The sequence below is a fragment of the Diplotaxodon limnothrissa genome, linkage group LG1 (assembly GCF_057381915.1).
Source record: "Diplotaxodon limnothrissa isolate DT_005_m linkage group LG1, D_limnothrissa_male_GT1.1, whole genome shotgun sequence".
NCBI lineage: Eukaryota > Metazoa > Chordata > Actinopteri > Cichliformes > Cichlidae > Diplotaxodon > Diplotaxodon limnothrissa.
In genome coordinates, this window is record NC_140596.1 from 19399536 (window position 1) to 19411255 (window position 11720).

The 11720-nt window shown below is 37.8% G+C and overlaps 1 protein-coding gene across 1 annotated transcript in view; it reads left to right on the forward strand.

Annotated features, from left to right (window-relative positions):
• The window catches only part of tcf12 (transcription factor 12), a 90941-nt gene that overhangs the window by 11367 nt on the left and 67854 nt on the right, over positions 1-11720 (forward strand). Inside the window, exon 4 of the mRNA XM_085374212.1 lies at positions 2612-2703. Coding sequence (XP_085230338.1) covers positions 2612-2703 — 92 coding nt within the window. The remainder of the gene's footprint in view (positions 1-2611; positions 2704-11720) is intronic.

Consider the following 11720-nt stretch of genomic DNA (forward strand, 5'->3'; position numbering starts at 1 on the left):
CTTTGCTGCATATCATCTGTTAAATTTGTTAAACCTGTTAAAGTGTAAAAAAAAAAGTTTTTTTTGTTTGTTGTATTATTTTTTCTGAGCATACCCAATATTTATAAAATCTGATATTCTTTATTTGAAGTTGGAAATGAACAAATGGGATTGCATTTTACTGGGACAGATATTATTACAACAGGGACAATCAATAACTTCGAGAATATTGATGCTTTACCTGCGTTGCAGTTATGTTTTCTTTGTGGTGACTTTGGCTATTACAGGAGCACAATAATGTTCAATCGAGGCATCAAATATTTGTTACTGACTATATCACATAAATTAGATTGTAAAAATCAGATATTGTGTTTTTCAAGCTGTGCCAGATGCTCTAGCTTTGCAGATTGGTTGGCGTTATTGATTTTATTTGTTTATCAGTTTGAGTTTTGAAACATTCAGGTTTTCTTTAATTTAGAAAATGAGTTTTATCACGTTTCAGTGCTCAGCTGTTTAGCCTGCCATACATCGGATTACCAAGTTTGTGGTTGCTTTGTGGTACATGAGGAGAATTTGAAGGAAAAATATATTTATGTGTCACATTTAAAGATATCAGTTAGTCACTTTTCTTTTTGTTTTGTTGTAAAAATCACACTGCTGTCATGGCAGTCTGGGTGTTAATCAGACCAAAGGCTTGCACCTGTAATTAAATAGCATTTCCAACTTGTAAGCAAGACAAGAGTCTGTTTATGTGACCCACCCAGGTTATTAAGTTTTTCTTTTTGTTTTTTCTTTTTTGCTCATTTGTGGTCATTGTTATATCCAAAGCTGCTGGCTGAAGATGTTTTTTGGCGGACATTAAGTGTTGCAGCTCAGAACTAATTTCACTAATTACTGTCATCAGTAAATCTGTGAATTATTTTCCTCCAGATTTTTTTTCCTGAATAAAATATTAGAAAATGAACAGCATATGCAAATATCTTGTTTTGTTCAGACAACCACCCGAAACTCAGATATATTTCTTAATAATGAAAATTGAAAAAGGAAAAAAACCCCACAGAAAACATTTCAAGCTGGAAAAGCCAGAATAAAAGAGAAGTGCATTTTTTTTTCATTATTATTATTGTGCTGTTGTCAAACTGGTAAACTTAATCACGTTGAGAAAATTAAAAAAAATATGGGTGGTAGATTTGTTTTGACAAAGAAATAGGTAGATATAGGAGTCATACTATATTATATATATTATATATTTTATATATAGTATATTATATATAATATAGGGCAGCACGATGGCACGGTGGTTAGCACTGTTGCCGCACAGCAAGAAGGTCCTGAGTTCAATTCCAACATCAGGCCGGGGTCTTTCTGTGTGGAGTTTGCATGTTCTCCCCGTGTTTGCGTGGGTTCTCTCCGGGTACTCCGGCTTCCTCCCACCGTCCAAAGACATGCAGCTTGTGGGGATAGGTTAATTGGATAATCCAAATTGTCACTAGGTGTGAATGTGCGAATGAATGTGAGTGCGAATGGTTGTCTGTCCCTGTGTGTTGGCCCTGCGACAGACTGGCGACCTGTCCAGGGTGTACCCTGCCTCTCGTCCTATGACAGCTGGGATGGGCTCCAGCGCCCCCTGCGACCCTGAAAAGGATAAGCGGAAGCGAATGGATGGATGGATATATAGTATAATGTATTTAATTGTCAGATGTTATACTGTAATGTTAATGATTTAAACATTGCCATTGGAAAATGTGAAAAACAGTTACATTCGATATTTGCTGAGTAGGATATTATTGTTGTGAAATAAAAATTATACAATGCTTTTATAAGGTGTTGTAAGTGCATGAACGCTGCACATGGGTCATTTTAGTCCTGGTAGGTGGTTGCCAGGCAACATGATAGCATCATGTCACATGGATAAAAGTTATATCTGTGTGATGTACCTATGTGCCAGATTTGGTTCATTAGGTGTCAATCTTGTGGAAGGAATTCACAGGCAAACAGAGACACAGAAATTTAATTTGTTATAGTACGATTAGTTGGATATATTATTAGTTCACACGTGAACTCTTTCCTTTATCTGTAAAACATATTCTAATGTAATCTAATTCATTATGGATTATAATAACTTTTATACCAAAAAAAAAGTTAGAAACGTAAATTGGACAAACACAGATTTATATAGATTGTTCTCGTGCTTGTCTTTTGCTACTTACAAAATAAATATTCCGTGCGGAAACACACAAACTCTTTACATAATTGAAATGTCTGAAAATTCCCAAAAACAGATTCGTAATTATGAAAAAAAATTTGCCAGCAAATCTGTAAGAAATCAAAGCCTTTAATGTTAAAAAAAGGTTCATATATTTTCCACACATTTCCAATGTTCTAGCCATGCCAGAACAGATGTGTAAGAAACATTTTTTATAGTTAAAAAGATTACAAAAGCAAATATAAATATAAGGGTCATTATATACAGTGAGTTATAAACAGAAGATGTCGTGTTAAACACAACCACAGGGACACTAAATAAACCGGTGTTGTTTGAGTGAAGACACAGGTACATGTGGTACGGGTACACTGAACTGTGAGGGTAATCGTGACTTTCTGACTGAGTTGTGCTCTCTGTTTCTGACAGGTATGGATGAGCGGACCACCCAAGCATCTTGGACCCCAGGTGGCGAGTCCAGTCCTTCCTATGAGTCCAGTCCTTCTTATGAGTCCTCACGGGTAAGATGACCCACACGATAATGCTCCTGAGTGACCTTTCTGCTCCACAGCACATCGTTTAACACTTACTATAACAAAGACCTTATCCCAGCACCATTGTTGCTGTTGGACCTATGATAGACATGTATTTGTGTGACAGACGGGACCAGCAAAGGTTAGAAAACACTGGAATCTGGTGTTATTCTTGAGCTTCCTTTTAGTTTAAAAAATATTTCAGTTCAGGCTATATTTAAATGGTGCTTGTTATTCATTTCCACAATGAGGCAAGGTCTTTTTCAATAACATAATAAGACTTTTGATAAAGGGATTGATAAAATAATCCAATCCCTGTCAGAAAGTAGATGACTAAATTAAAGATATAAATGAAAGATTAAAAAAAATACCCTGTCACGATTTTGCAAAACTAAATCGGCAGTTTGAGTGTCTAATACTGAGAGTAGTGAAAATATCCGCATGTTAAATTAAATATGGGTTTGTTTCTCCTTTTGTTGGTTAATTGAACAAAATATACTTATTTTTAAATCATATAAAACAGAGAAATGCAGGCAAAATAATCTAATTTGAGAATGTAAAATGCCAAGGATTAATCTGTTACCAAAATAGTTGCAAGATTTTTATCTGTTGATCCACTGATTCAGTCAGAAAACTGAGCTTCAGAATAAGCAGGTGCTTTTTGCCGTACATTTAAAAACTTTACTCTCCATGAAAACAAGACAATATTATGTTTATTATGTTATAAGCTGCATTGCAGGAAAATATGGTTTGTGATCATCTCCGCAGGCCAATCAGCCTGTCTGTAAATGTAAATGTTTAATGTTAGTCCTTTTTTAAATCATGGCAAATGGTGGACTTTAAAATTAAAGGATCAACTTATTCATGGCTGCATATCCGAAGATATTTACAGAAAACAATATTTTTAGTTATTTTCTTCATTCTGTCCATAACTAATATCTGCTGATATCCAGCACTCTGCTACCCTGCACTATGCACAGTTAGTTCAGTACAATTTAGCCTATGATCTCAGGCCTGTGTGAAGTAGAAATGAGAAATTTGTTTAAATTTGTCACTTTAAGGAGTGTAAATTAACATGATATGTCATGGAATTAAAAAATTTTAAAGGTCATGTAGCTTTATTTGTGATGACCTAATCCACTGTAAATCGTATCTTCAAAATATTCTCAAGTGTAGTTCATTTGTAAAATAATGAACAAGATGTGTGCATGTTCATTTCCATGTGAAACTGTATCTCTTTGTTTAAGTGAGAACATCTCACTGTTTGTGTGAGCAAGTGTGAACAGCTCTTCCCGTTTGTTTGTCCCTCACACATTGGTTGTTCTAGATGCCCTGTATGAATTTCATTTAATGTCAATCTCCTGTCACTTTCTATTAGAATTCAGTTAAATGTCAGAGCCACTCGAGCTGCGTTACCTTGTTTATTTCTCTGTGCCCTTCCCGAATGAACATCTACAGGCTATGGTAACATAGGCAGCTTGATTTGAATTATAAGACTGAGACGCTTGAGATATCTTTGCTCCAGGTGCATATAAATGAGTGATTCTGACATTACAAGGCACACCATCAGCCAGCAGACAGCTGTTTGCACCTCCATAAGGCGTGCATGTCAACACTCACACACAGCTGCGTACGTACCTTACAGATTTGATTTATATACCCTATAGAATATTATATCCCGCATATGCTGGTTTAGGAAAGAAGTGGCTTTTCTTGTAAAGCTCAATAGACTATAGTAATCTGTCCAGACAGTTTCAGTTTTTTCAATGAATAATGTATTTTGAGATTTTTTTTTAATACAGTTCACATAGTTTTGATGTCTGCTCGCAAACATTGTTGACCATCTGAAAGGTGACCTAATTAGATTCAAAGAAAAGCTGCATATTTAAAAAAAAAAGTTTTTTTGTTATTATTATTTACCGCAAGAAAAATACTCATGAAATAACTAAATAAAAGGAAAGAACTGAATTAAAAACGAATAACAAAAAATTTCACAAAACCAAAGCCTAAAGAAAATAATAAATACATCATCAGTTAGGGCTGCACGTTTAATCGTTAGAAAATCGCGATCTCGATTCATACTTATGTGCGATCTCATTTCCAAATGACAACGATTTAAAAAAAAAAAAAAAAAAGACGACGACGACGATTGTACCGCATTTTGATCCGGGACGTAATCTGCATGAAAACAAGCGCTCACTCTTCCTGCTCAACAAATGACAAGGGCGGAGCCTTATACCACGTGATACAGAAGCTGTGCCGTGTGATGCTAAAATTAGCAGGGAAAAAACAACGGAGAGCACGTCAGGGATGACGAGAAAGTGACAGGAGAAAATCCGTCCCGGTCAACCACCCAAACACCAATAACGGGAACCTTATGCAGCGCTTCCCTATACCCGTCGAACTCCCGCAGGCACAAAGAAATTACGGAGGCTATCACTTATCACCTGACCAAAGATATGGCTCCCATCAACACTGTGCAAAACGAGGGATTTAGGGAAATGATCAACACTAACTAATGATTAAATGCAGTGCGCTATATAAAGAAATGGTGAGTAAAGAGAGGTGTCTGTTGCTGTCTTTCATTGATTTTGGTACATCAAGACACGACAAGACTGATGCCTGCTGTCTATATTCCCAGAAATTCACATTAAAAAGAGATTCAATTATTAACCACTTCTGGTCCTGTTAGAACCTCATATAGAATAGAGAACATAACCTTTCAACCAGTTGCCAACCAGTTGAGTTGGGTCCCCACTGCAAAGAGATTCATTGCAGATGACTTAAGCTCACTGGCACAGACTGACTAAGATTGATTACAGTGTGCTGGCAGTCCATCTATGTTTATAAATTAGACAGTGGTTACTTATAAAGCGCCACTCATCTGTGAGTGATTGCGTGCAGTCCAAGTCAGACCATGACTTTTTGCTACGTATTGTGCAATCACTTTGTGATCAAAAGTGGTCACCCTGAGGTTAAGGGTGTTGCATGTGCAGTAAGCATTCAGTGCGGTCACATGCAACCAACTGATTTTTCCTGTCACAAGGAGGTTGCTGTAGGTTTTTACTGTTGAATGACTGAACCATATCATGGTCATCTCAGGCACCAAAGGCTGCTATTGAAACTTAATGTTAACAAGGTGCAGCACAATGTTGGCTTAAAGAGTGTTGAACTAAAAAAGCTTGTTTCAGACAGTGAATGAACTAAACAGGTGCAGCAAAGAAAAATTATAAGGTAAAATAGGGAATATTTTAAACTTGAAATCATGGAAAGCTACTGTAGTAGAATGAAAGAATAAAAATATAGGGGCACACATGAGCATAACGGTCCACTTTGAGGCATAACTGCACTAAATATTAATATCACAGCAAAATCTCCTCATGTCATGATATATGTGCTTGTTGCACGGCATAGCTACGAGAACACTGCTTTAATTTACATTTTAAACAGCAGCCCTGACCACAAGCCCTTACCAGACGTCACTACAGGAGTCTCAGTAATGGTGGGCTGTTAGTAGGTAAACCATAACACTGTTCTTGGCCAGGCAGGCAAAGGAAACCACAGCAACCAAAGTCTGAACACAGCATGGCTGAAGTAATAACCCCAGCACTACTAAATAAATGACTGTGTGTGGCAGTACTGAACTCCCTGAAGAAGCCATAGTGTTCATGTGCTTTGTAATCGATAACAGCTAAATAATGATTGATTAGCATAGTGTTTTGCTTAAATTTACCTAAATGAAAGCTTTAAAATAATGAGGCACCTGCAGTGGAAATGGATATGATGTATGATGCAAATTTGTAGACAGGCTAAATATTAACATTGTTATTTTCATAAATGGAACATTTAATTTGTTTGTTTCAGATCCATTTTTCCATTTAGAACTAATCTGTCTTACATTTCCTGTAACCAATTTTCTAGCCTTGTTTTTTAACTTAATATAAATTTGCACACAAGAGACAGACAAAGTGAATAATCTTGGCTAATTTAACCTAATTGTAATCATTAATTATAAGCATTAGTAAGGGAGTATTGTTGTGATGATGGGAATTACTAACTTGTCAATGTCTTTTCTTGAACCTGAGCACTCAGGACAGACCATAACCAAAACAGGCCGATATTAAAATCAGGTGGTGCCAGTAAAAGTTAGAGTAACTCGGATTTCTGTGATTGCCAACTTTGCATTTACAAACCATCTAGTGAAAGATATTGTGTAAAGACTGAGATTTCTGGATAATATAATTCAAATACATCTGTTTACTGAGTTCCATTTGCTGAATCACCTATCCCAGCAAGAGCCTGACATTTGCATAGGCAATTTATAGAAGCTGTTCCACTAAGATAAACTTTTAAAAATCTATTTGCAATTAAACCATCATTTATATGTTTCTGCATCTTTACAGAAGATGAGATTTTTAAATTGAGCTGCAGAAATCTTGCTGTTTTCCCCTTTTTCCTGAATTTTTTTAGGCAGAGACAGAACAGTAGAACAGACTCTTGGATTGTTCTTATCTCAGGTGAAACTTTGGAGATTTGATTCAGTGTAATTTATAGAACTTATTAAATTAGTATCAAATAACTAAATTAAAAACAAGACTTACTTTCTAAGATTTCCCAGTTTTTCTCTGTTCATTGTATCTGTCCAAGGCTCGTGGAAAAAAATCTGAGTGCTTCATCTTTCAGTGTGTTACAAAGGGAATTCAGTGTTGTCCCTGAGCTTGTTTGAGCTGCTGCTACGAGTGTGTGACCAGTCGACTGTGAACAGTCCCGAGCCCTGGCGTGCTGACCTTGGCTCCCAGCCATTCGATGTATCCTGGGCAGCTGTGGCTGTAGGCTGGCGGTCTGACAGGCAGGGCTGTGCCCACCGCCACTACACAACAACCCCCACTTCCCTAGTGCCCTGCCCCAACTTGATACTCGACCCCACACGCATCCATCATGACCATATCATTACTTCCCAAGCTGCCACATGCAGCCACATGTTCACCTGGGATGCAACACAGAGTGTGGAAGAGATGACTCTTTAAACGCTGTGGCGAGCGACTGGGGAATGAGGCATGGGCTCCGGCCTGTACGCTGCCACAGTGATCTGACAGTTATTTAGCCACCAGTGCTAACGTGGCCCTGTGGCACAATGACAGCGTGTGTTAGTGTCTTGGATGGATGTAGGCCACCAGTGTTTGGGAATGATGAGGGACCTTTGATTGACGATCTAACAGTCCCAGTGTGAACACGCAGATGAATGTAGAAACATGCACTAAGCTTGGATTGACCGTTACCCTCCTACTTCTTTTTCCTGCACTGCTGACTGACCCTGATGGTCTCTTCCTGCTTTGCAATTATAAAACTGAAAGGAAGTGCTTTTCAGTTTGATATTTTGCTTAACTTTCCTGTGTAGAGTCAAATATATATAAATATATAACTCTCTCTCTACCTACCTACCTACCTACCTACCTACCTACATACATACATACATACATGAATATTTTTAAATGTATATACATATATACACTGTATGGAGTTGAATGCAAAGGTTTGTACAACACTGTATGTTAAAGATATCTTTTCACCTTTAAGGGTGAAAACAGGGGGATATTGCTCTAAAGTTTAGTAAAATGTTGTGAATTTTAACAACAAAAAAATTGAAATTTTACATTAAATTTTGTGTCAGGTTTGGCTTGGCTTCAGACCTTTAAATCCATCTGCTCCATGAGACTCATTCCTTAGGTGGTTGGACATAAAACTGCAAGTTTTCAGTGGAAAAGTAAGCAACAAATTCCCAGTCAGCATCATGGGCAGGATTAACACTACTGTCAGTCATAGAATGTATATAAAATATGGATGTAGTCCTGTCATCATCCACTGGCCCCTCCTGGAGTTGTTTATGGGTGCACCTTGCATTCATATAACTTACAAACAAAAACAAACTAGAATTTCATTCAGCAAAACTCGAGCATAAACTTCTTGCTTATGCTGTGCCTCACAGCTGGCCTTATTGTTTGTCTTTTTAATTAAATTAAAAAGACGCCAACAAGGCAGGCGTTAGTGAGAGGTCCAGCTCAGTGATTCCAAATATTGGACATCATAATGTCTTCATTAACTTCACTTCTTCATAAAATCCAAATGGATTTGTTGCAGTTGTTACGAAGGGGGGAATCTATCCTTAAAACCTTAAAACTTATTTGTTTGTATCAGGCTCTAAACGTGTTTGTTTCATAGCTGAAGTTTGGCATTTTAGCCAGAGAGTCTGTGGGGAATAGCTCGCTTTTGAAGCCAGCCTCAAATGGCCATTAGTGGAAGTACAATTTGCTACTTGTTGCCAAGCTAAGTGCTCGTGAAGTGAAATTTTAAATTGCCAGTGCTCACTTATTTTCTTCACCCATGAGGCATGGCTACTGAACTGTTTTTTTCTTTGCCACACTTTTAAAGTCCTGGCTAAACTAGTATGTTGGCATAGTGACTTAACCTCATGTTAGATTCAGGCAGATATATTGGTCTCTAGTGATCGACGAGGGAAAACCAAATCCCCTCTCCCCTGGAAACTGTTTGGAGTAGATGCAGTAAGACTGAGGATGAAAACAGTTTTAACGAGCTGACAATTTGGTCTGATATCAACTTTTGTCAGATTGTTTTCTGGCCATGAGCAGTTTTTGCCAGGCAACAAGCAGAGACTGTTGAAAGTTGGTGTGTTCCCAGCCAAGAAATAGTTCAACCTATAAGTCTCTGTGAAACCACACATTTTTTCTTCTTCTTGATATTTGCACAAATTTTAAAAAGGAAGAAAAAAGTAGAGCTTTTCATATGGTTTTATGTTTATGTTTATGTTTATGATTAGAATCTATTTTTGTTGTTTAACCATTGTTTTCACTGTCTGCTGACCATAGCTCAGTATTTCATAGTTTGGTCAGCAACCTTGCAGAGAGTGGTCAGGTTGATGCTTTTTACTTGTATATGAGAAGGAATGCTTTCCGTATGTGTAAGTCTGTGTATGTGTGCTAGAGCTTCTCACGGGGCTGTTGTTGTTATTGAGTCGGTTCATGGTGTGATTAACAGTGAGCGCGGCCTGGCAGGAGCACAATAGGGAATCTCTGAGGATTCCCTCGACACAGCACAACACTCCACTGCCTTTGAAATTACTCCATCACCATCCACTCACAAGAAAAGATGGATAATAAGATTTACTTCTTTTTTTTTTTTTAAACTGTATGTTGAATGCAATGGGTATGAGTTGGTGAAAATAGCTCCATACAAATGCAAGCCCACTGCTGCTCGGTCCCTCTGGTGGGAGTTAATGTAGTTTGGGAAGATGTATTTTACTGGAGCACAGGAGGATTTTCACAGGACTTGGGATTAGCACTGTAACGAAGCATCTTTTATTACATGGGACCCCAAGTTTTCAAAAACCATACTGTGACCGATATTTAGACCTGAGCTCCTGAAGCTGATAACTGTCATGAAAAGGCACTGTTAAGCTGCAGGAGAAAAAAAGGCAATTTTTTTAAGCTGCAGGTACCTGGAAATGGTGGAGGATTGCATCTCTGTGTTTCTTCCTCTTCTGTTAAACAACACCATCTGCAAGCATGAAATGGTATACAGACCTTTTATGACTTGCACAAAACGACTGAATAAGACAGAATACTTTAAGAAACTGGATTTATACGTTTTGATTTTATAGAACTATAGATACATTTAAGGTAAAGAGTTGTTGGGTTTAAGATGACAGCACAGAATTCTTATACTGAGAAAGTCGGTGGCCTGTTTGTGGAATTTGGAGACCTGTTTTAACCATGTAAAGCCTGAACTAAGAAATAATTGCCAACCCCCCCCCAACAACAACACTGGAGTATTTATTGAAACTTGAATCAAATAAAAAGACAAGAGAGGAAATATGAAGTTCCATGTATGAATTTTCATTTGTATAATTTTTGCTATATCTGACATTTATGTGCAATTTATTGCTTAAAAATTTATTGTGCAAATTCTTATGTTTTCTTATTTTTAGGCGAGGGGAAAAAAAGTATGTATCATATATGACACACTTGGTGTTAGAGGGTTAAAGAGTTTGGTTTTGAATTCCGTTTGCATGATATATTTTATTGTACAGGGTGGGCCATTTATATGAATACACCATAATAACATGGGAATGGTTGGTGATATCAAAGTCCTGTTTGTGGCACATTAGTATATGTGAGGGGGCAAACTCCTCAAGATGGGTGGTGACCATGGTGGCCATTTAGAAGTCGGCCATCTTGGATACAACTTTTGTTTTTTCAATAGAAAGAGGGCCATGTGACACATCAAACTTATTGGTAATGTCACAAGAAAAACAGTAGTGTGCTTGGTTTCAACGTAACTTTATTCTTTCATGAGTTATTTACAAGTTTCTGACCACTTATAAAATGTGTTCAATGTGCTGCCCATTGTGTTGGATTGTCAATGCAACCCTCTTCTCCCACTCTTCACACACTGATAGCAACACTGCAGGAGAAATGCTAGCACAGGCATCCACTATCCGTAGTTTCAGGTGCTGCACATCTCGTATCTTCACACCATAGACAATTGCCTTCAGATGACCCCAAAGATAAAAGTCTAAGGGGGTCAGATCGGGAGACCTTGGGGGCCATTCAACTGGCCCACGATGACCAATCCACTTTCCAGGAAACTGTTCATCTAGCTCGGACCTGGCACCCATAATGTGGTAGTGCACCATCTTGCTGGAAAAACTCAGGGAACGTGCAGCTTCAGTGCGCAAAGAGGGAAACTCATCATCATGTAGCAATTTCAAATATCCAGTGGCCTTGAGGTTTCCATTGATGAAGAATGGACCCACTATCGTTGTAGCCCATATACCACACCAAACCATCACTTTTGTTGTTCCAGCAGTCTTGGAGGGATCCATCCAATGTGGGTTAGTGTCAGACCAATAGCTGTGGTTTTGTTTGTTAACTTCACCATTCACATAAAAGTTTGCCTCATCACTGAAGAAAATCTTCTGCGTGAACTGA